Source organism: Candoia aspera, chromosome 4 (genome assembly GCF_035149785.1).
Source record: "Candoia aspera isolate rCanAsp1 chromosome 4, rCanAsp1.hap2, whole genome shotgun sequence".
Taxonomy (NCBI): domain Eukaryota; kingdom Metazoa; phylum Chordata; class Lepidosauria; order Squamata; family Boidae; genus Candoia; species Candoia aspera.
In genome coordinates, this window is record NC_086156.1 from 84,546,292 (window position 1) to 84,572,377 (window position 26,086).

The window sequence follows — 26,086 nt, forward strand, 5'->3', positions numbered from 1 at the left end:
CAGGTATAGACTTTCCCCTAGTCATAACAAACAACAGCTTTAAGTCTCCCACTTATCTAGGATTAAGAGATAGGCATGAGTCTCAGCATCTCTCCTTTTGGACTGACTACATTTAGAATTCAGTGCCAAAAAGGACACAGGGATGGTCAGTGTCTTAGATGGCTTTAAAAAGGCATGTAGGAAATTTGTAAATAGAATCACCATATGCAGGAGCAATGTAGCTTTATACATTCAGATGATGGTGCCACATAACAGTATTACTTTTATGTCTTACTCCCCAGAGGCCTCTAGATGGTCACTGTTGCCAACAAGGTGCTATACATGATTTGTTCTGAATCAACAGCATTTTTTTTCACATTTTCGTACTGCCCTCTAAAATTTGGAGCTTCTACCCCATGCAAATTGTCTGAGACTATGCTAGATCTTGTGTAAGATTACGTAGTTTTCATGCCAGACCTTGCAGGGTTTCAGCATTCTTGGATGATGAGAACTCATGTGAAATTGCAGAAACATTCCAGCATTTGGTGATTTCTACAAGATTTGGAAGATTTTTATCTATGGGTATTATATTGTACTACACTGCACTGCATTGTATGAAATGACATGGCATATAGGATCATAGCTCGTTCTGGGGGCAACAGGCACCCTGGCACCCACATGCACTATATGCTGACCTCCGATCTATAGTAAATGTCAAGTGAGGGAAAGGGGAGTGAGAGCAATAGCCAGTGAGTCTGCTTCCCCTAGGGTCTGTGCTTGTAACCTAGTTTTGTTGTTTATTCGTTCAATCACTTCTGACTCTTCGTGACTTCATGGATCAGCCCACGCCAGAGCTTCCTGTCAGTTGTCACCACCCCCAGCTCCCCCAAGGACGAGTCCGTCACCTCTAGAATATCATCCATCCATCTTGCCCTTGGTCGGCCCCTCTTCCTTTTGCCCTCCACTCTCCCTACCGTCAGCATCTTCTCCAGGGTGTCCTGTCTTCTCATTATGTGGCCAAAGTATTTCGGTTTTGCCTTTAATATCATTCCCTCAAGTGAGCAGTCTGTGTCATGAGTACTGATGGTGAGCAGGAGGGGGCCCCTATCCAGGGGGGAAAACGCATGCGTAGTACTGAGGAGTTAAGCAGCCATTCAAAGAGACACAAATCAGACCCGCCTTGACTTTGGGGTTTATCTGTCTGGGTTTTTCCCACGCTTCTTCAGTTTGTTAGGATTTTCTGTCTAATGTAGCAGTAATAAAACACTAGAGACCTATTCCTTGTCTCAGCAGGTTCCTGACTGTTAGGACAGTCTGGCTTTATTTCCTGGAGTATGGACTGGTTTGATCTTCTTGCAGTCCAAGGCACTCTCAGAATTTTCCTCCAACACCACAGTTCCAAAGCATCGATCTTCCTTCTCTCAGCCTTCCTTATGGTCATAGATGCTAAATGTTAGACAGTAGGTGGCTAGTGGAGCATGAAAGGCTGTCCCTCTTACTATAGGGTCAGCCTTTGATTCTACGTCCTATGATTCAGTTCCATGGGATCTGATTCAAATGCAATGGAGATCTGCAAGTACTGCTGACCACTGTGAAGACATTCTTACCCAGAATGAAAAAAAAAAGAATGGAATGGAATGGAACAGTGTTCTCCAGTGTACCTGAAGGAAGTCTGCCTGAACACTGTTCTGATACCTTTGCTGCCACCAACAACCATCTGCCTGTTGAGATGGCTGCATCACCCTGCCTAATGCAAATAGAAAGGCAGGATATACACTGAGTGAATATATGAAAGCTAGGACAACTGATAACCTTGTCCTCAAATCACTCCCTCCCCATTCTGCCCACAATTAGCTGCATGACAGACACATTCCAACATCATCAAGTGTTTGGATGAGGACAGGACAGAACAAAGAATATGCTAGCATCATAAGAATTTGGGATCACATATTTTATTTCTGAGGTAGAGTTCTCCTTATACCAAAGTTCATCCATAAACAGACCAACCTACATGTATACAGCAAGTGTGGTCAAAGGGCCAGCATATTCGGCAAATCCCAGATAGTCTCACATAATGAGTAGAAAAATGCTCATAGAATCATAGGATATAAGAATTGGAGTTAATGCAAGAATCCACGAAATCATCCCTGACCAGTGGCCATCCAGCTCCTGTTTAAAAATCTCCAATGGGTAGTGACAGGGAGTCCATCATTATTCAAGCAGGCTGTTTCACTGCTTTAACAGCTTTTATTATCAGGAAATTCTTCCCAATATTCAGTCTGAACTCCTTTCTTTTAATTTCAATCTACTGGTCCCTATCCTGCTCTCAGTTTCAACAGAGAACTGGGCCATTCCCTCCTGGATGTGAACGTCTTTCAAATATTTGTAGACTGCTATCATATCTCCCTTCAGTCTTCTCTTTTATAAACTAGTCTTTTGCAAACTTATTACAGCACAAAACAAAACAAATATAACTTCTAATGTAGGATCTCTTAATGTAATTTGGGGCAAAATCCTTTCCAACTTCCAATATGGCACATGTCATATGCTTAACATTAACAATCTCCCAGAATCTCCCTACAAAAAAGTTCACACATCATCAAGCAACCTGGTGATGCAGTCCTCAATTTTCTACAGCAAGGGTCCCTAAAAGTTTTGTGCTGCCAGGAAGGCTTATCCATTCACAAAATGGCTGCAATGGTTGAACATAACCAGTTATAGAGCACTGATTTACAAGCATGTTACCTACCACCCCTCTCTCCCCACCACCTCATGCAGAATGCTTCCTCCTATGCCTGATTTCATTTTTTGTTTTACTGTACAAGGGGATACACTTCCAGACTAAGCAGTGAGCTACATCTACCCCTTATTTTTATTTTCTAAGAAAGCTTATAAGATCCAGAGATATTCTTTGAAATTAAGAAGATACTGATGTTGGATATTGATGATGCTTTCTTTGCTTTGCAGCATGCCAACTTTCCTTTTTTTTTAAAAAAACAACCTTACTTTATAAACAATTCTTAGGCTAACTCCCAAGGACCCAAATATTCACACAACCTCTATTTGAGAGACACTGTGACTTTTTCAGGGTGCATCTAAGCTTATACTGACTGGAACCACATTACTTTTGACAGTGAAGCATTTTATTTATGACCATTTCCAGCTTGCAGAAACTTAACCCACAACTCCCAGATTATCATCTATGGCTGAAAATATTGTTCACATTGTGCTAAACCAAGGTATGTTTTAATAATGGTATGTGATCCAGCCACAGTGCCCTAGTTCACATAATTTCTTGATTAACAAATCACATCAAGCTGCAAAGTTACTAAATGGGCTAGGTTCACACAATATACTAGACTAGGCCAATATGAGGTTGGGTAACTTGTGGTTCAGCACGTTTTGGGAACCCAGCCATTATCTTAGTATGTTATGTGCATCAGACCATCCACAATAGGCCAGCCTAGTTTATTTGGGTATTACATGTTGCGCATATTTGTATTGCATTATTCTGAGTTTAGGGATTAATATGATGAGTAAACCCAGCCTTGTACACAAAGTTAAACTATGATTTACAAGTTACAGTCACTTGATTCACACATCATATTGAGCTGAAACCAAACAAACCTTATTATGGCTTACTGTCATGTATAAACCTAGCCAATCTCACCATAGATTCCATCAAAAACTATATCCCTGCATAAACCAATTTGTCTAAATGGGAGTCCATTTTTCTCTCAATTCAATTGCCCTTCCCTATGGAAAGGCAGAAGCCCTCCCATCTCTGGATCTACCTTGGCAAAGTGGTTCTTCAGTGTCAAATGAAACCCAGTAACCGCTGGGAAATTATGCCTGGGATGCCTTTCATTCTTGCAAGGTGTTGGGCATGGGGGTGGGGAATGTAGCTAATCAACAGAGTCCAAGGGGGAAGGGGAGGGAAGAAACAGATTGCAATGGTGCACCTTCCTTAATTTGTGTCAGCAACTTAATTCCCCCTCCCTGTATCCCCAAAATGCATAGCCCCAACCTGGTGGATGAAGTGTGAGAAACTGAGATTTCACATCAAATGTGTTATTCCTTACTACCAGCAGCCAGATGCAAATGGGTCCATTTATAAACCCTCCCTAACCCTCAGTGTTTCATAAAAGCACTGCTTTGCAAAAAAGAGGATGAAGAACAGCTTTTCTCTTCCTACCCTTCTTTGTAAAATCAAGACACTTCAGTATCTCTCAGTCTGTTGAATTGTCTGTTTGAACACCCCATCCCTTCTCTGCTTCTCCCACCCATGGTTTTTGCATGCAAAACAGAGGGGGGAAAAACAATGTTTGGGGAGATCCATGATGGCACTTTCCATCATGACATTAGCTGGTACAATTCTTCTAAAACCACCTTTGCAGATATATAGCCTGCAAAGGTGATTCACTGATTCAGTTCTGAACTCAGTGAAAGGCTAATCCTATCAAAAGTAACCCTGTTCCATTACCTCTAGGACAGAGAGTTTTGCTACATTCTCCCTTCAATATTTAAGTGTACAAACAAAAGCCAACATAAACCCTTTCCTGACAGATTAATGAATATAAGGGGCAGAAAAATCAAGGCCTTATATGGGTTGGCATCAGTGAGGATGAGGGGAAAAGGCCCTCTTTGCCTAAGAGACATAGGCCTTCTCACAATCAAAAGGTAACCTGTAACCTGGCCGCTATTTCAGATGGAAGGTGGAGATTTGCACATCTGAATGATCCTCTCTGCAAAATCTCCCTTGTACAAACTTCCCCATACAGAGAAGAGAAGCACACTAGGGAGAATGTGTGGTTTGAAAATGCCTTCTGGATGGGCTAGTTCCTTTCATGCAGAGAACAGCATTTAATGAGGGCAATTCTATATGAAAAAGGAGTCTTCCTAATTATCCCTACTTACAGCCCTTGAACTGGTTTAGTCAGAACTTAGGTTTTTGGTCTCATCTGCTATTTTACAAAAATTAGGCCCCAAAGCAAATCCTTGGAGTTCTCATTGATGTTGATAATAATACCCATGTCCAAGGATCACCAGACTTCCTAGAATCCAGATGTCTTTCACAGTTGCTATAGATATTGGGTCCAAAGGCCTACCTGTATTGGGGCTGTGCTGAAGTGGATCTTGCGATTAGGGACAGCCTCATCCTCTTCTGACAACCCAGGGATCTCGACACAGCTGGATTCCGGTGCATACAGTCCATCACCGTCCTCATCTTCATCCAGCCCACTCCCTCCCGAGTCCTCCCCCAGTCCACTGTAGGCACTAATGTCCACCAGGTCAGCCTCAGAGAAGTCCTCCTTCTTAGACTCATCACCCAGGTCGTTCTCCTCTGGTCCCTCGGCCTTGGCCAATTCCTCACAGTAAGTGTCTGCCAACGGGCCTGGAGTTTCTAGGTATCTTTCACCACCCAGCTGGCCATTTTCCAAGGCCGCATGCACCGTGACCTCAGCCTGAATCACCTCTGCCCTGAGAGGGTCAGGCTCCTTAGAGGCCTTGCTGTTCTCATCTGCCACTGCTGCTGCCACCGCCACCTCAGCTGCCTCAAATTCCTGTTCAGAGTCTCCACTCTCTTCCACTTCCACAGGCTTGATCTTGCGCACCTCCTGGACCTTCTGAGGACGTAGCCCTGTGCTGGAGTCCTTGTCCCCGGGCTTCGCTGCTCCTGACCCACCAGGGACCAGCTTGTTTTGGCCTTTATCAGTCTCAGGCAACCTTGCTCTCACTTGCAGCGTAGGCCCATCACTACTCCTGGTTTCCACCTTGGCACCTCCTTCCGGAGCCTGGAGGAAAACCCTGGACCTTTTGCTGACAATCTTGGAGTTGAGAGGCCCAACTTTGCCAGGGGCTTTATGGAGGTTATTCCTCAGGTCAGCCTTCTCAAAGACAGCACTGAGTTGGCTTACAGTGGGAGACACAGCCTCTGTGTCTAGCTTGTCCAGGGATTCGGTGCTGCCGTTGAACCTCACCACCACATCCAGCTTCCGGTCCTGGAAGCCAGCTCTCTCTTTCCGCAGGAGCAGTTTGTTGGTGGTCTCCTTCTCCTGGAGGCTCTTCTCGAAGATCTTCCGTGTCTCCTGGAGCTTGGACAATGGCTTATCTGTTTTGGAGTCAAACCGGCTCACCCTCTCCGATACGCTGGTGCCCAGTTTCAACAATGCACTGTGGTCTACATTCTCGTTCAGGCTGCTGGCCCGGGGCAAGGACAACCGAACCGGCTTCTCCTTCATCTTGGCCAGATCAACCGCTCCCTCCCCTGGTGGCGGCGCAGTGCCCATTTGCAGGAACATGTTTTTGATCCGGTGGACGTTGGACCCATACTTCTTGTTCCTGGCTTTCTTGGCCTCCTCACTGTCAGCATGGCCCAGGGCATCCTTGGAGGCCTTCAGAGCTTGGATGCCAGCTTCGTAGGCGTTCCGGTGAGGCGAGGCGCTCCTCAGGCTGCCTCCAGCCCCATTCCCACCGCCGGTGCTGCCCCCACTGCTGCTAGTGCCACTGCCCCCAGGACTATTATGGGACTCAGTCTTCATCATGGTTCACCAAATCTTCTGGTGTCGCTGACACCACATAGCCTCGGGCTTCCTCCGCCCCCGGTCCACCTTGCCTCCTCTTCCTCCTTCCCCTCCAGCAGCTGCAGCAGGATCACATCGCGAGAGCCCGAAAGGGGCAAGGCGGCACGCCGCTTCTTCTCTACCAGGCGGCGCTCATTGTGTGTCAGGGAAAAATGTGGTCCCCCGGTGGCGGGGGCGGCGGGGAGAGAACCGGATCCAAGGAGCTTCTGACCCACGGCGGTGGCAGCGGGAAGGCAGGTCCTCCGAAGGGTTTGGATTAGCTGAGGCCCATTGCAGCCGGCTCGTCGGATGTGTTACACCTCCCCTTCATCCCCCCTCCTCCTCTTCCTCTCCCTCCTTGTCGCTTTCGCTCTCTCGCTTTTGCAGCGCGATGACGGAGACCAAACCCTTCTGCAAACGCCACAGCCTGTGGCTCCTTAAAAAAAAAGTGGGGGGGGGAGCAGAAGGGGGGAAAAATGAAGAGAAAGAGGGGGGGAAAACCGCTGGGTCTTAAAGTGATCACACTCTTTGCACCTCCCTCGTTTTCTGCTACGGCAGGAAAGGAAGCAAAAAAAAAAAAAGAGGCAGCGACGCGTTCTTCCTCTCTCTCTCTCGCCGCCCCCCCCCCCGCCCGGCTGCCTTCCCTTTACCGAATAAGCGAAAAATGCACTGAGTCAATCAATCCAATTGCAAGAGGAAGGAAGGGATGCGATGGGGAGGGAACCTCGGCTACGCCAGCTTTTGGATTTACCTCGCCGACGAATTATTAAAAAAATAATCATGACAATGTAATCCAATCTCTTCCGCGTGCAGGCTGTTTCACGCCTTACTGGCATTTGGGGGGAGGCGGTTTACGCTCTCGTGTATACGCACACATACGCACCCACCCCACGTGTCCTTGCTACAAAATTGGATTAACCGTGGACGCCCCTTCCCAGACGTTTGCCCACTCTTATATTTTCCAGCTATTTGGAGACGTGTCACCCCGGCATCGCGGGCAGTGTCACCGATGCTGTGGGATCCACCTCCATTTTAAGGCTGAGTTGTCTTCCCGAATCAGTGGTAGGACGACACCGTTATCTGAATCTGACCCTATGGCAAGGCCCACAGAGGTAGCCAGTATTCATACAATTCCTTTAATCTGGCTGGACATGAAAAAATCCATTGCTGGGTTCACACAATACACTATACTAAAACAAACAGGTCACACAATGCACTTAGGTCACAAAAGCTGAATCAGGCTTTGCATTAACCAAGTTTAAGATTAACATAGTTGTGCAAAAGCAGCTGCCAACCAGTAAAGTGAACCAAGCCAAAAGCTCTGCCCAAGGCAATGGCTTTATTTGGACCTGCCAAAACGAAGTGCATAAATAACCAACCAAAATGCCACTATTATTTTCTAAAGATTTCTTGGCCCTAATAAAAGACTTTCCCATCGTGGCTGTGTATTTTATTTGCATATTTCTCTCAAACAAATATAGTTGTTTATGCTCTTTTTACACTATTACAAAGTGTGCTTGGATAAATAAAGTACTTTTAAGCTTTGTAAGTGAGCTTTCCTAAATACATAACTGACAAAACAAGGAGTGGGGGGAGGGGAACCAAGTGCTTTGTGAATATGGCTATAGGAAAAAAAATCCGGCCAGTATATTTCTATCCAAGGAGAAAGCTCTATAAAACAGGGTAGGCCTGCGCATTGACTCCACCGCTGCAGATGGGCACATAGAATGCTTCAACTTGCAACTACCTACCTCAACAACACTCGGTACATATAGAAAACAAGAAAGTGAGGTTACAAATATTCGCTTCGATTGGTGATAATTTTATCATGAACAATCCAGAACTGAGTTAAAGCATTCACCCAAGTTCAGCCTTGTACTGAATTAACCATAATGTGAAGTTGGGCAGGGTGAGGCGTATGGTAGGTGAGTGCTTACAACAGTACATTTAGCCACCTGTCAAGTGGCTGAACTATAGATTACTGGTGTGGAGGAGTGAATGTGGTGAAGTAGGGTGAGCACCCCCAATGAAACTGCTCAGTTCAACCTCCTGTCTACACATGTGACCTACTAGTCAGGCTGAACACGGGTCTAGCGCTCTTCTGAAAGAGTGCTAAACATGTACAAAAGTAGTGTACGCGATAGCACAGAAGTGGAGCACAGAGTGAAGCAAGAGGCAATGATAATAAACAAACTCAACTAGTGCTGCTGGCAGTGAGTAACCAGGGAGTCCAGTTCTGACCTCACTGCTAGCAGCACCCAGAAAAAACAAGTAGATGGCCACGTGGAACACAGAATAGTGATTGACTTGCTTGTGGTTACAAGAGTTATCACCATGGCACCTAGCCCCGTCAAAGACAGAATAGAGTAAGCAAAATGTACCCCCAATGTAATAAAAACAGTATGGTTATGCAAAATTTCTTTTTGGCAGAAACAGTGGAAAACCTGAAATTGATCCATGATAACAAAATGAGTAACACATAGCTGGCAGAACATGGCTCTCTTTCCTAGTTTAAATCAACTTGAACAGCATGGGACTAGCACTCTTTCAAAAGAGCACTAAACCCATATTTATAAGAGCCAATGTAAGACCTGCAAGCTCTTCAGAAATTGCTAGATAAGTATTATGTGAGCAAATGCCTCTGCAGAAGCCAGATGTCCATTGCCTCTTACAGCCAAAGCCAAACTGGTCATGGAAGTCATTTCCAGGAGACTAGATGGGAGGGGGCATGCCTGCAGCAGCCGATAGTAATCAGTGGGAGCCAGGCAGATCTTAACCTCGTTCATTGAAGTGTGTCAGATCATATCCATGGCAAAAACTGCACTGGGAAAAGAGGGGAAATGCTATTTTAAATCTGGAACTGCTAAACGTGACCTTAGCTGGAGGGGTGTAGATGTAGCTGGAGGTGAGGATAAAATGAAGATAACGTCATGAGGACATGGCATTAAAAAACAGATACCAAGATACCATATTTCTTCCATGGTTAGGGGGAAATGAGAAAGAGCCTAAAGCCACAAAGAAATGTAACCAGTCTTAGTATGTTGTACAAATATAGTCACTAAGTCTTGGTTAAGTTTGTTGTTTGAACACTGAGAAATACTGATATCGTATTATCTATAACCTTTTGAATAGCACCTTAACTGCTTTCCAACATTTTGCTTATTGATTCATTGATTAATTCATTGATTAATTCATTGATTCATTCGTTCTCATCAACAAACTTGTAAGATGGCAGTGAAGAGGACTACTGCTGGATCAGCATCAATTTTTGTGGTGAACTGATACCATCATTTGAATCATACAAGGCAGAGACAGCTTGCAACAATTATTTTTGTGATGCCACTTTCTCATGACTCATTAAAGAAAAGTACAACAGAGATGTGATTTGAATAAAAATGGGGAAAGTTGGGGAGCATAGCTTGTTTTATGAAGGTTCCTCCATTTTACTCCCAAATTCTACAACTGGATGACCATTCTAAAATTACTTATTGCATAGCACAGAGACTGCAAAACAATAATTTCAAGGGTGTTCATATGGCAGTGAGTGCTTACAAAATAGACCTCAGCAAATTAACCCATGGATAATGACCTTCTTTAAAATTGTATTGTTATATTGGGCATGTATTTAAGATTTCTTATGTCTATACATTTTCCAATTACACAGAGGCATTTGCTGTATTCTTTGGAAGAGTTGCTATTCTTTTGATTTCCTTATCGTGTGTAGCAGTGTTTTTCAATCTTTGCAACTTTTAAGATGTGTGGACTTCAACTCCCTGAATTCCCCAGCCAGCATGCTGGTTGGGGAATTCTGGGAGTTGAAGTCCGCACATCTTAAAGTTGTCAAGATTGAAAAACACTGATCACTATCCTCGGGTTTTATGACGGTGAATTTCTTTAGTCCATCTAAACTGGAGATACAGTGCTGTTTTTGGCTTCCTTGTAAGTACAGCTGGATTATGTCTAGTTTTACACTTTACTGGGAATAGAAAAAAATTCCCAGTTGCCTGATCCATACATTACATTAAATCCATAAGCTGGCCATTTGCTTAGTGTGATACATGAACTTCCCATAATGGCTGAGTGCGCTATGTGAACCATTATGGGTTATATATATAAAAAGTTAACAATATGAACTTAATATGAACCCAGCTATATTGAACTTGCTGCACTTCCATCACAAAAACATTAATAAATGCATATTTGTTGCATTCACAAAGTCTCCTCCAAGGTTTCCATATTGTGCTCTTCTTAGGAGTTCCTGCCAATCCACTCATGTTTCGTATCAGTCAGTCCTCCTGTAGTTCATACCCATTTATCCTCATGGAAGTGGAGAATGACATCCATGGATAGAAACAAGTAACTGGCCACAGCAGGCAGCAGCAGAACATCCTAACGGCAAAAAAAGGCTGTTTTAGAGGGGGAGGGGGGAAGGCAGTACTCTGGAGGGATCACCTTGTAGCTTAAACTTCTTGGTTAGGCACACCCTCTTCACGGGCTGAACAGCAAGTGTTCTGTTGCCTCTTTCGGCTGGACACATGGCCATGGCCTCTGCGCTCTGTTAAGGCAGGAACTGAAAAGACACAACTCACTGAAAGGCAGTCAAAGAAGGACTGAACATCAAGAAGGTATTTTGCACCTTAGCTCATCCACGGTAGCATCCTGTCCCTGAGCCTGGGGTTGGAACAGGGGAAGGGGGGTTGAGAGAAGGAAGAAGAAAGGGGAGGCACAAGGACCCTGAGGAACAGGAGACTGACTGATCCCTTCCCTGCTTGCGGTTTCCTGCATGCATCTATGCCGGAAGAAATCCTATTGCAGCTTCTTCATTGCCCCCTCAGTTCAGTCATTGGCTTCAATCGCTCCAGCAAGAGGTCTTGTGGAGGAACTCATGACTGCAGATTGTTTTGATCCCAGTAGAAGCTTACTCTTCAGAGGCATGGTGGCGGGGTAGTGCTTGTGGATGACTTCTTTAACAAAAGGGGAATTGCTCTGCATATGACCAGAGACTCTTTCAAATCCTCAGTTTGAATCCTGAAACCTTGAAGTTCAGAAAAAGAATCCTGGTGCTGATGGATGTGAAAACTGAGAAGGCAGCAAATGCAGCTTTAATAACTTTGAAAATTTCTTCTCAGTCTGATGATTTCCAATTATATTCCTCTATTATATATCCCATGCTTCCCTTCTAGAAAAGTTCACTTTCACTTTTCACCCCACTTTCCTTTTAGCCAAGTTTTTGTTTTTACACTAAAGTTTATTCAAAATGCTGAAGGGGGGGGGGAAGGGGGAGTTAAAAATAAATGCAGCAGCCTAAACTTAAGTTAGCTTCTGCCAACCTGTACCTTTTAAATAGTGGGAGCTATGACTTGTCATCCTCAGACAGATTGGCAGTGATGGGATTTGTAGTTCAACCAATCTGGAGGGCAGTATTTGGAGGGAAACTGCCTTTTAAAATATTGTCAAAATGAGTGAGTTAAGCCCTAATGTTTCAAAACCCCAACAAACTCTTGCATTGCACAGGAAGTGTAAAAGGGGAAGTGTAAACCACTGATGCTTTTACTGGAGTCTCCTCTGCTACCACTAGTTTGAATATCACTAATTGCACAGACCAATCTGAAGACATGTGATAGAGGAAGCCATTATCCAGGCTAGGGGTGTTTTATCATTTCCATATCAAAGAGAATAAGGACCTTGTTCTGAATTCTGGGCTCAACATTTAGAATTTGTGGACTACGTTAAGCAGGGCTGACTTCTGGAATTCTTTCCAACCCATAAAGATGCAGGGAAGGATTTTCCTTGATTTCTTTTTCCACTGTCTCCATCCTGATCTGGCTTATTTTCACATTTGAACTTTCTTTTGCTGGCTCCTCTCACCCACAACCAGCACCACACACACTCCAATTTTGGTCTAATTCTGTCCATTTTTCAGAGATTTATCCTTTGGACAGAATCCTGAGCCCCTTTACATAATTTCTAACATTTTGCCAGGCTGGGGAGAATTTTAAAAAGTGGCCCTGTTTATTTTTAGCTCTGGACCAATCATTGTAGCTCCCCTACTTTAGCCCTACCCACTAACAGTCTGGTCAAACAGCAAAAACTAAAACAAAAACCCCACCATTTCCCCAGTCCATGACTGCAAATCAGGTTCAAAACTACTTTCTGAAACAGAGGAATAGATGAAGCTCAGTAGGCGATATTTGGCCAGTCACTGGCTGGGCTTATATATCACACAAAGCCGTAACTATTATTTATTTATTTGAATTTATTAGCTGCCCAACTCAGATGCACTTAGTAGTTTGGTTCTAGATTGGGTCATTTGCCCACTAGTGACTTACTGGGTCTTCTACCATCACCCAGCCATGACTGAGACAATGTAAAGCCTGTCCTCATTACTGTTACAGTGGCCCAATGACAGCTGGATGGACACTGTTCAATGACGCAGATCCTGCCTTCTAGTACTGTGGTTTGGGCTCAACCATCGTGGCTTATAAACTGCAGCTTATAATGCGATGTGTGAGAGTCTTTATCTCTCCACCTAACCTAGTTTAAAAAGTTGGGCCTGTGAATGAGTGGAAGACTGGTGAAGCAAAAACAATGACTTGTGTAAGCAGCTCCGGACTCATTGACCTCCTAACTCCCCAATTATTCTACCTACAAAAATGGCCAGGAACTAGTACATTGCCAGGTTTCTGGGTGTTTTCCAGTAACCTCCAATGACCACCTCCCAGTGGCTCCAAAGACTAGTAGAAACCACTGGGAAGATAAAAAGCTTGAGTTTTAACATTAAAAAGGCCCTTAATGGCAGGTAGACTCCTCCTATCATGTCTTTTTACCAGAGGGATGATCTATATAATCTTGGCTACAAATTCAGCTATTGGGGAAGGGACAGTCTCAGTCCCTGGAGGTTTCCAGAGACTGGTTCTCTTCTGTGCCCCTGGAGAATGGTTGCCTGTCATTGTTGCTCATCCTTGCCAAAAGAGGTGGTCTTCAGAAGTGCTGGATTGCAACTTCCACAGCTGTAGTTCTGACACATCTGGCAGTCAAAAAATTGGGATGGCTTTGTTGGCTGGATATTCTGGGATTTATAGTTTTATCACATCTTGGGGTCTCAACGTTGGGCAAGGTAGTTTACGACAATCCTGAGTTAGATGGGTAAAATCAACTTTCAGATCAGCTGGAAACTTCCTGTACTAATTCACGGAACTGGAGAATAATTTTTTATCTTGATTGAGCAAACACATTCTGAGTGCAGAAAGGTAAATTTCCTTCTCCATCAAACATGCAAATCTTCTCAGTCTGGGAGAGGGAAGTACAGTATGAAACACCAGACAGGCATTAATGTCTAACTGCCTGCATTATTCCAAAAGAATTCCCATGCTACTTTTTGCTCATAATCCTATTTCTTGCTCCTGTGGTCACAACTGTGCTCAGCCTGGCTGAATTTTCAGTTCTGGATTGGCTTGTAGGCCATCAATAAGTTGCTTGTACATGAAGCTTCCAAATCAGCAGTGTTAGTTAGGATTTGAGTGTGTTAATCCAGGTCTGGAATAGAATGATGCTGTATGAAGGCACAGAAAAGACATCCACCTACCTCTGCCACCAAGTTGGCTTTTTCACCACTGTCTTCTCCAGGAGTCAGGTTTGGCTTGAAGGAGATTTTACCTCTGTACCTTCCAGAGTAGTAGTGCCGTTATAAGGAGAAACATTTAAGGATGTGGTAGGAAAGAGTGGCATCAAGAAGTTGAGTCAGCTCTGATTCACACCAACTCCCCTTCTCTTCCACCCACCATGAGATCTTGCTGTGAAAAGGGGGGATAAGATTTAATGCCAAGATCCTGGTGATTACAGCTACATAATGACTGGTTTCCACCACAGTTTGAAAAGACCAGGGGTGAGTGTCTCTGTTTTCACTGAAGTTTCTCCCTTGCTATATTTTCTACTTTCGTTTATGTTTTCAAAGAGAGTTGAAATGAAAACTGGGGAAATACTGCTTTTAAAAATAATTGAAATTTGAAACCAAAATGAAGACATCAACATTTGGCCTTAGAACATTTTATTTCCTATTTGTATTTTTATCTATCTTTTCACTCAGTGTTGCAGCAGAATAAAAGCTAACACCAGCAGCATCCACAATATTAAAAAATATTTTTTCACAAGAAACATGAAGTGACAGAATACTGAGAGTCAGTACTTGAGGAACCAGAGGAACTACAGCATTGATAAAGAACTAACTTAGATCAAAGGCTTTGAAGAATAAAACAAAATGCCTGAAATATGAAATAAACCCACTCACAGCTTGGGTGCTGCTGTTGATTCTGTGTCACCACCAACCGAACTCCATATAGGCATTTGCATGCAGACAAAGATAGCTAAAGCTGGGAAAGGGGAGTGATATAGTGGTTATTTATTTATTTATTTATTTATTTACTTATTCATTCAGTCATTCGCTCAAATTTTGCAGGCTTCCTCTGTCACAGTTGCAATTCTGGGCAGTTTTCAAAATGTCAAAAATTAATAATACCTTTTAACAAAAAATTACCAAGCACTTACATCAAGGAGAACAACAAAATCAATTACAAAATTGCAAATGACATATATGAGGGAGCTGGATCACAAGCCACTCTGCCCCCAGGGTCTGCTGAAAAAGCCAAGTCTTAAAGGCTTTATGAGCACATTAGGGTCAGGGCTGTATGAATTTCAGCAGGAATGCTGTTCCATAGGGCAGGTGCTGTCAACTAACCTAGTGTCACTGGAACATGCCCCAAGTTCAACTGGTCATCACACCCAAAAAAGATGCCCTAGATATGTATCATGATCCCAGCTGGCTTGCTACTGTAGTGATGGCACAGGACTGTGGTGGCAGGAGAAACTTTTTATAAACACAGCTGATTGCTCCAACTCTAAGCTTTTCAGATACAGGACAGAGTTCTATTTTTAAAATAACAATAAACACTAAGCTTAGTCAGAAATCAGAACCAAAACTTTATGAACCAGCATTTAGTTCCTCATATTCTACAGGAAGGAAGGGAGCTATAAAGTTATCTAGGAAATGAAAAACATATGCCTTTTTTGAAATATGTGCCTGTGACATCTCAGTATCTCATGGGGAGATAATCATGATAGAGAGGTGTGTGTAGCTATGACAAGTGTATGAAAAATGTGGAAAGTCAAGAAGATTAAATCCTCCCTAGCTTTGTTGGAGTTTTGGTCCAATTCATAACCCAGTGACAGATAGACAGCAAACACAGAATTACTTCATATATACATACATACATACATACATACATACATATTTGAAAGTTTTAAAAACATAGGTAAAAACTAATACAAACTAATATAGAGTAAGGAAGAAAAAAGAAAATGAAAGAAATCAAAGAGAGTGCTAAAAGTGCAAGAAAGAAAAAAAAGTATAAGAAAATTAGAAAAAAAGAAAAAAGATACAAAGAAGTGGCTTCCAATCTTTACAGTAGATAAGTACAATTATAAATTTACCTCTTTCTGTAAAGTTACATCATGACTCTCTTCTTTCTATAATCTATCCTATCTAATCATCATAGGTTCATTTTTTTCCTGTTTTATGCAAAAAGCCCATAAGGAGTTTCCAGTCACCAATAAATGCAGATACTGTCTTTTCTCTAATCAAACAAGTCAATTTAGCCATTTTAGCAAGTTCTGTCTTCTTCACCAACCAGTCCTCTGTTGTAGGTATTTTGAAATCTTTCCATCATTGTGCATACAATAATCTTGCTGCAGTTATTGTGTACAAAAACAAAGTTCCATGACTTTTTTTCAACTGTTTACCCATCAGTCCCAAGAGGAAGAATTCTGGTCTCAATTGTATTGGTTTCAGTATCTGAATCTAAAATGTTCTAGTTTTTTTGCACATCCACCAAGCAAAGAATTACTTCTTCAGGGCTTTTTAATACCTCATAATTTATCACTAGCAGTGAATGGCCTTTCAGGAAACTCAAAGGCCATCAGCTTTCACTCCTTATTTGAAGCTATTTCTTGGTTTGGACTTGTTACATCTGGCTGCTCTTGAAAAAGCTAAATAGGTCAGAGCTGGTTCATATTTAGATAGGAGACCATGAAGAAATTTCAGAACTATAGGCTAGACTGGGAAGTTAAAAAAAAATTATAGAAGACAATGGCAAATTACTTCCATATTATTTCCCAAGAAAACACCTGTATTGCCCATATAGTAAGTGTGAAGATCTAAAAGGACTTATGGCAATGTGTTTGGCTGGCCATCCTTACACAGTTTCTAGTATTAGCAGCAGCTATTCTGGATTCTTTCATGTCATCACCTGAATTACAGGGAATACTTGCTCCCATACTTTGTACCTGCCGCCCCACAACATCCAAGTTTCAGAAAGCAAGTTTGAAAGAGAAGGTTACAATTTTGACTTAATGCATCAACTTTTAGAGATGAAAATGTCCTTGCAAAGAGCATAACTTCTCCCAATACGAACTTTTTCCTATGGCTTCTGTTGGAATTGATGTTAGCCGGTTTCAACCTTTAAAAACACCATTAAAAAGTCCAGATTGCATTTATCCTGAGATAGCTATTTTTTTCTGTTAAAAATCTGCAGACAGAATTTATCATCATGGAACAGCTTCTTCCTTTTCATTCCAAAGGAAATGGTGATGCAGCACAATATAAGCTGACATTCCTGGATGGGAATGGAGGATTGTACTGTTGATACTTCCAGCAAACAGGGGAAAAAAATGGAACACAGCCATCCCAGAATCACCGACCATCCAGGTTCTCTGAAAAAGAGTACACACTGTGCACATACAGTCACTCAACCATCTGCGATGAGGACAGATTTTTCTTAAAAAACAAAACAAAAAATCCCCACATAAATTAAATCTCCATGGAGCTTTCAGCAAAACTGTGCCATGAAAATATCATTATTTGGAGAAGCTAAAGAAAAGCCAGGGACTGCTCTTGATTTCATCATGACCCGGAAGACCTCCATCATGCAAGGGGGCCTAGTAATGGTGACTCAAGGCTTTTAGGGACCCTGAGTCCTGGCACTCCCTTCCATGTCCCCTAACTTGCAAGGGACAAATCAAAGAAATTGAGGATCCTCTTAAGTTGCATCTGATCTTCCTAGGATATTATGAACCAAGTGGAAATAGTTGCAGAATTAACTAAGTGCCCCCTACCACCATCTTTGTCCTGGGATTTTTGCAAATGCCTGGCCCTACCACCTTCTGGACACAGTTGCAGATGTTTAGTAGATTCAGACCTCAACATCGTCATGCAATGTCTTTGTTCTCTGACAGGTTGAAACATATGGTATGCTCTTTCCCCCCTAATGACACAAATGTACTACCAGGAGATTGCTGGGGTTAGATATGATGGATCATCACACAGGAAGCAAGGAAAGTTGATGGAACTGGCCATAGCACATTCTTGTGAACAATTTGTGATGTATCTTCTAAACAAATAGGATAAGTAGAGCATCAGTCTTTAGCACAAACAGCAGAAACCCAAGGATGGAATGAATTGTAGAGGTGGTTGCACAGATAGCAAATTGCTCCTTTTACTCATTTGTATGTCAGTGTCTCACAGAGCAGGCGGAGGGGCCACTTTATTTGGGAAATATTACTTTATAAAAAATCCAGTGGTATATTTAACATTTATCCTGCCAGTTTAACAAATTTCTTCTAAGTAAAACTTTTTGATGAATCTCAAAAATGCATGCTTAGGACCAGCTTTATATAATTTCAATTTTTCCAGTTCATGAATCAGTTATAACTTTTATATGAAATACACTTTTTCAAGTAGCTGTGGGGGGAAAAAAACAGTGTCAAATGTCCCCCTTCCTTTATGTACTGCAATGAACAAATTTACTCTATAAGTAAGAATTGATGACTAAGGACTTTTTCATACAATTCTCTTTCTCCCAAGCAATAATACAACCAAGTGATTGAGGAAACCTTACATTAGAAAAACTCCTGTTTGGAGAACTCAGTGGCACAGGACAAAGACATTAATATAATCAAAACACACACACACACACATCTCCCAACCCCTTGGTTGGATACTGAGTTAGTCAAAATTATAGTAGGCTTACTGACAGTAGCAGGATAAATTCATGTCAACTAAATTCAATTTCAGTTGCTTCAGTAGATGTCTACTAAGTGCTCATCCTAATGTCCCACTAGCCAATTTTAAAAGATGTACTTTCATGTATGAGCCTTTGTCTCATTTTCAATTCACTGCTGTGGCAGCTTATGTTCATCTTTAGGAGTTCTGGTTTTAAAATAGTGTTTTTTCTCTTCTCCTGACACAAGTTCAGTCATGCAAACATTGTGTGATGCCTCACTGACAGGGTTGGTGATGATAAGGTCAGGGGCTAGGATCTGCCCAGCTCCAGTGACTAACTTTGGTTTGGTGCAATCATTCCTTCCTCCTTTAAGTCATTGGGTACAGCCTTCCATGGCCATTTTGGCTCAGGCTGCAGAAAAGATCAGACTCCTGACTTGTGTTAGAAGGGAAAGCCTCTGATGCTCCTTGCAGCCATCCACTGTCCCTGTGATCTATCACTCAGGCTATTTCTGCACATGCATCTGCTGTACTGGTCTTCTGCAAGACCACTGCACCTGGGACCAAAATAGCCCCACTGACATGTCCCTGGGGCAGAGCACAGCCCAGAGCCAGGATGAAGCAGAAGGAAGCTCTTTCACTGCACCCTTCAAGTTTGCTCCAGCTTCACTCTGCGTCCCGCCTCCAGCCCACCAGCTTTTCAGCCAGGTTATCTGGACACAGCTTTATCTGTTTTTCAGAAGACTGGTAGACTCATGTTTAGAATTAGACTGAGTACAGGTTATCAATGCAGAATATCTCCATGCTAATGTCCAGTCAAACATATTAAGGCAAGTGATTGGTCATGTTTGTTTCCAGTGGCAGGTGAGGCTGTGTAGGAAATAATTCAAAGTCAGGGAATCCATCAATCCCTACTTTTAAATGGTTCCACAGCAAAGCTGTAAGGACAGATGCCCTTCAAGCCTCATTAGGGAGGCAAATTAGAGTTTAGCTGTTAGGACAACACTAATTAAACTGGCAGACTTTTCTGCCAAACCAAGGACTGGAGGAATGCACGTTCATATAGCTGTGATGAAGAGCCCTGAGACTGCAATAATACAACACACTCAACTTGGTTACTGAATTAATCTGTTTTCTGGGCTTACACAATACATTAAATTAATGTTTCGCAACCTTGGCCATTTAAAGATGGGTGGAGTTCAACTCCCAGAATTGCTCCTGACTGGGGAATGCTGGCTGGGGAATTCTGGGAATTAAACTCCACCCATCTTCAAATGGCCAAGGTTGAGAAACATTGCATTAATTCGTACACTAACTGGCTGGGTTCAAACTGCACACTAAGATATATGTGCACACACACTGAGAGTAATATTAACCAAGCTTATCATGCTAAATGAATGTAGCTGCAAGGTCTTTAAATGCCTTTATAAATGTGTTGTGTGAACAGAGCTAATGTGGGGCTAATTCCAAATCCAACTGTTTCTTAGCCACGGATGCAACCGCTTTATTGCTTCATAACAGATGATTTTTTTTTAAAGGGGGAAATTTATTTGTGAGCTTTTAAACAATCTCACAATTACTCCCAGAGGCTGGTTTTATGGATCAGAAACAGGTGTCCTCAAAACCCATTGGCTGTAACTGGGTTTAGAGGGAAAAGACAGGTTCCTGCAATTTCATCTGAGTTTCCAAATGTGCAGTTTTCATCCCCTGCAGTGACTCTGGTATGGTGAGTTCTTTGGACAGAGATTCTGATGGGTCATGCATTTGGGGTGTGAACCACAATGTCTCTGAAGCTCAGGGAAGCGATCCCACCATGCTGCTCTCTGCAGTCTGGGTTCAGTTCCATTCTGTTATTGCTGATAAGGTATATTTAAAATGTTCAAAAAGTGCTGGGGCACCAAGAGAACATTTGTGGTGGGCTCAGTCACACAGCATGCTTTAAAGGGGAGGGGCACTGTAATAGAATATAAACACCCTTATCTAATTATATAATTAACTGAAAAGAGCTCTGAGGTTTTTGGGGCTAACCTAACTTCTCCCATGTTGCCTGAACTCCTTACTGAACTTAATTGCCCCTTTCTGAATTGAAAGCAAAGATGAAAATCCTAGAGAGTTCTGTAAAAATGGGCTCCTCTAGGAATTCCACTTCTGTCTCTCTCTTACTCTCTTTTCCCTACAGCAGTGTTCTCAAAATGTGGTTTGGGGACTCTTGGAGGTCCCTGAGACGCTTTCAGGGAGCCTGTGAAGTCAAAGAAATAGTGTCCTTTGGGGGGACACTACTTTCGCGACATTTTCTTGGCAGACTATAGAGCGGGGTGGTTTGCCATTGCCTTCCCCAGTCGTCACCTTCCCCAGTGAGCTGGGTACTCATTTTACTGACCTCGGAAGGATGGAAGGCTGACTCAACCTGAGCCGGCTACCTGAGAATCCAGCTTCCGCTGGGATCGAACTTGGGTTGTGGGGGGAGTTTTGGTTGCAATACTGCCACCTATCACTCTGCGCCGCACGAGGCTGTGTAATAGAGTAAATATCGATAGATATAACCCACATAAACCAAAGCTCTTTGGGATCCTCAACCATTTTTAAGAATGTAAAGGGGTCCTGAGACCAAAATGTTTGATAACTGCCGCCCCATAGTTACAGGGAGGAGAAAAGAGCCACAAGGCATACTCACTATTCCTGGTATATTAGGTAGGATAAAGTAGTATCTGGGGGGTTTATTCTGAGCTGCAAAAACATCACTGAATAAAATTATGTCCTGGATAATGAACATCTTTCGATCCATCTACCTTGAATCTTCCCTGTCCATTTTCCAACATTGTGTGGCCTGTGTAGAATCACAAGACTTATAATGCGAACCTGTGGGCTTTTTATATTTTTCTAGAACAACTTAGGCTGGAAGCAGGAAAAAAAACACATGTTTAATTAACAGAAAGTCATTTGCATACTTCAGGTATAGCCACAGCCACAGGCTATACCTAATGTGGGAAAGGGCAGAGAACTGCAGTGGATACGGGAATAATGTAGAGTGGGCAAAGCTATAACATGAACATGGTTGTATCATGCCAAGATTTTCTGAGACAGATAATTCTAGGTTTTTCTCTTTTTAAAATTGTATTAAACTTTTTCTTCCTCAAAAAGATGAGGAACTCCATCGCTCACAATTAGCAAGTGCATTCTGTGGCATAGTTAGAAGAGTTCTGGAGGGTATATATAGCTCTGGGGCTAAAGTGTGCCTGCCCCAGGATGATTAATATCCAAACTATTAAACAACTATAATACATACACACACACAACACGTTTTTCCCTGTAGAGAACTCCAAGCCATTATGTTTAGCTTAATATTTGTGACAGTGGGAGGTGGGAGTGTTAGAATAAAACATAATTACGAAATCCAAGCAAAACAGTGTTATTTACAAAACAAGTGTTTGGTGGACCAACCATGAAAACTCCTGCAAGATTTAGAGATAATACACTAGAAAGATGGAAAAAGAGAAAATGGGGGGGGGGGTGTTTAGATTGAACAGCTGATGAAAAATAATGTGCTGAGACAGCTTGAGGGGGATGTCAAGATGAAAGGGCCAAGATAAACGGCAGCGGCCTACAATTAATTATTCATCAAGTTATTAATAGCTGCAGTTGTTCCTTTACCACAGTGATCCCACCCAACCCAGTCCTGGGGAACAGAAAAGCTTCTGTTCAAATAATCATGCTCCTCTCCAAACCAAACTCGTTCTGCTCCTAACCCTACAGATTTGGGAGGAAAGGAATCACCAATTCGGATAACTGCGCGCTCGCCAAGACAGTGGGAGGTGAATGCATTTTAGGTTTTGGAGCTTTGTTAAATCACTGGAGCTTTTTGAAATATAACCCAAAAAGAATTCCATTGACAGCATCAAAATTACAACTCTCAGGGCAATGAATTGGGTTGCATCTGAAAGACCCTGAACTAACCCTTTTTTCAGTTAATAGTTCCCAGTCTTCATAAATCTCTTGGACATGTCGCCTGTGCAAAGCCTACTTTACCAGTGTGGCCTGATGAGAGAAGCAAAAAATGTTCAAAAGAACAAGTAATGTAATCAAGCACTTCCACGCACTTTCTCCACTTTATATAAAGTTTTATGTCCTGGTAATATAGCCACTTTGCCTTTTTTCTAAACTAAAACAGTAAGAACATAAATTGCTATTTTTGCTAGTGGGGGTGTTATTCCAGCCCTTTGATAATTTGGCTTACCTTTTTTCTATTTCTTTTCCAGTTTGACAATTCCCTTTTGGAAATGAGGTGGCCAGGAGCATACATAGTATTCCAAAGCCTGGTGCATTAGCGTCACCTGCATTCTGATTCCTTCCCTGACCAAGGGCTTTTCCTCTAGAAAATGACTGCTGCAAATTTTCACTGTACAACATACCACAAGCCCCAGGATTCCTTTTCTGATCAGTCACTGTGACTCAAACCCTATCACCATATTTATTGCAGGATATCTTTGGGGCCACAATTAGTTTTTGGGAGGAAACAGAGGGCTGCAGCGCAGTAGCTGGAAAAGCATTCATAAATGGACAATGATGAAAATGTGAAGGACTCTCCCCACTTTACAGTTCTGAGGAAGAATTCTTACTATTTTCTTTTTTGTTGTTTCATGTGTTAAATTTATTACAGGATATACACAACAGTTTTGTTACACTGTCCATTTATAAATGGGGGGAAACCACCTCTGAATCTCAGCGCCATCAGAAAGGGTTCTGTGGACTCCAAAGTATGGAATTGGGGTCCTCACACCATAAGCCTACAGTTTTCTTGGCAACATGAAGGAAATGGCTTCCCCCTGCCTTTTAAAGGAAGGCTTTTCAACTTCCTTGTCCTAGAGCCTTGATATTTCTCACCTGGCCAACCTTGCCTGGGTTCAGGAACTCAACAGGGTCTGGCAGCATGTTTATGAAGCACTCTCTTCTGACTGCAACTGAAACAGTGTAAGTTGTTTCTCCGTTTGACTCAGTGGCAGAGTAGATGGACATGTACTCAGTACTCAGATACAGATATAACTCTGACTCGTTTTCATTATCTTGAAAAAGAATCACCAATCTCTGCAACTGTTTCAAACACTGACACATACTTTGGATGGACCCCCATCCATAGGTGAGTTTATGGTCCTTGCCCCCTAACAATGCTGTTCCTCCATCCTGCTGGATCTGATGTTCTGTTGGCCTAGAAAGCCAACATGAAGGGCAAAAAACAATCTTAAAAGCATAATTTAATAACTTGTGCTTGGAAGACAATGGTGAGTTCTGTGGAAGAATTCCAAAGTTGGCCTGGTTCAGCAAATGGGTGAAGGTGGTGGAGAAGGAATTGCAATGCTGTGATTGCAGAGCAGACTGAAGGCAAAAGAGCTCAACATGGACGGGTTGATACCTTCTCACTCTGGGCCTTTCTTCCACCTTACAAGTCTTTCCTTTCTGACCAATGGCTTATGAGTGTATCTCAATTTAGAAAGCATGGGGAAAATGTTCACTTTTCTTCTTTCTCAACCCCTGCTTTTAGCTGCCAGCATTTCACGCCCACTCAACAGTGAAATCTCTGCTTTGCTGCTCATGCAAACTCCTTCCTTTCCCCAAAGCTCTGTAATTCAAATACCCATTTTTAATATACCACCTAAGTGGTATCCCCTTTAGGCAGCAGAGAGAGTGTGTGCACACACAGACACACACACCCATAGAGATAACATTTATATAACTGTGGATCATCTCTGAAGATTTCTTTAGACAGAGTTTTCCTGCATAGTTGTGGTTTAAAAAAAGGATCAGTGCATACACTTAGATAAAGCATCACATATAAACCCTATACTGTGCACCTTGTGTTCATAGGTATCTGCAGCAGAGCAGGGAAAGGAAGGAGGGGCATATGTCAAAATGTACACTGTGACATCACAACAGATACCCTATGACATATGTACTTGCATCTGATGTCACAACTCATATTTTGTCTTTTTTTTTTCTCATGGCAGTTAGTAGTGGACACTTAATGCTTACAGACTTATTCCAATCTCCTCCTCCTCCTCCTCTGCATTCCCATTCAGTCTGGTAGAAAAGAAAATCAGTTTTTTTTTCTTCTTTTTTTCCTAAAAACTTTTTGGTGAAATTCTTGGAAATTGGACTCAGAGTACTTGCACTTACCTTGTTTATGAGTAGCCATCTGGATCTAAATGAAAGGATGCCTTTTAGTTTCTCAAAAGTTGTCTTCCTACGCAAAGGAGGCTTGTGCATTTCTCCCTTCTTCTCTAAATACTGGAGAACCTCTTTCATACTCTTTAAAATCCAGGCCCCTATGCTTTCTGTACAATGCACTTTTGGGTTTATGTGATTGAAAACAAAGCATAATCATAACCCATCAGAAAAGTGAGATTGGAACAGTTTGTTCTGAAGCCATCAGTGGACAGCTAGGACCACTGAATGGAGCAGAGCTTAATACAGCGAAAAGACATGCACAGAAAAGAATATTATCTAAAATAGCATTAATGAGCATGTTAGAAAAACACAGATTATTGATCTTACACACTCAGACCACCCAAGCATAAAGAATCACACACTTAGACAAAGTAGGTTCAAAAGTAAGCAAAAAAAAAGAGGTCTTACTCATTTATTTGGTCCAGTTACATCAATTCACAAAAATTATCTTTGTTCTTCTTTCTTTTCCCTAAACTGAATTAACCCTTAGCCCTCATTGCTGCTAAAGGCTGCATGCAGAAAGGGGGAACCTCCTGACTCTAGGCCCATGCATGGCCCTCAGATGGAAGCAGCAGCAGCAGCATGCTTCCTTCTCAGATGGTAGAAGAAGGTAGTACTAAGGAATGTGGGAGGGACAACAAACAGCCTCCTCCAGAAGCACACAGAGAATTGCATCCTAGAACAAACTCATCCACATGCTAATGAGGCATGCTGATTTGCTGGGATCTCCAACATGTTCCAGCATCTAATATTCTGCATTACAGCAATATATTTATGAACCAACAGCATTAACAGTAACACAGGATTTTCAGTCCTTCAGTCATTCACATGCACCCTGTGGAGATAATAGCCAACACTAATTTATTTTCTCATCTATTTTTTTTGGGGGGGGGGGGAGTTAGGCCTCAGTCTGTATCTTGCTGAAATTATTCCTGTAAAATCAATTGCTTTAAGGAATGCTCCATTTCCTGATTTCTTTTTCTGAAGCTTATTTTATTTTTAAGGTAGGGAGAGCAGGGAAAAGAAAACAGGGACAGAGGAATCTTCAAGTATTTCATGAGACACGGGCTTCTGGTGGGAATGGCAGACTGAATGGCTGTGCCCACTGGTTCAGCGGGTGGAGCTGACAATGCAGTAACTTTTTTCGGGCTCAGGCAGGGTTTCGAAAGACTGAAGGTAAAGAATTGTCTTCCTGTTATTATTTTTGTATTAAATTTGAAGATATTAGCATTTTCCTACATGTTGAATCGGCTAATTTGAACCTTCAGCTTTC

General features: G+C 42.4%; 1 protein-coding gene across 1 annotated transcript in view; it reads right to left on the bottom strand.

Moving 5' to 3' along the window:
* PPP1R9B (protein phosphatase 1 regulatory subunit 9B) overlaps positions 1-6,966 on the bottom strand; it is a 70,208-nt gene extending 63,242 nt beyond the window's left edge. Inside the window, exon 1 of the mRNA XM_063300858.1 lies at positions 5,088-6,966. Within this exon, the coding sequence (XP_063156928.1) occupies positions 5,088-6,524 (1,437 nt within the window). The 5' untranslated portion in view covers positions 6,525-6,966. The remainder of the gene's footprint in view (positions 1-5,087) is intronic.
* Between the last annotated feature and the right edge of the window lie 19,120 nt (positions 6,967-26,086).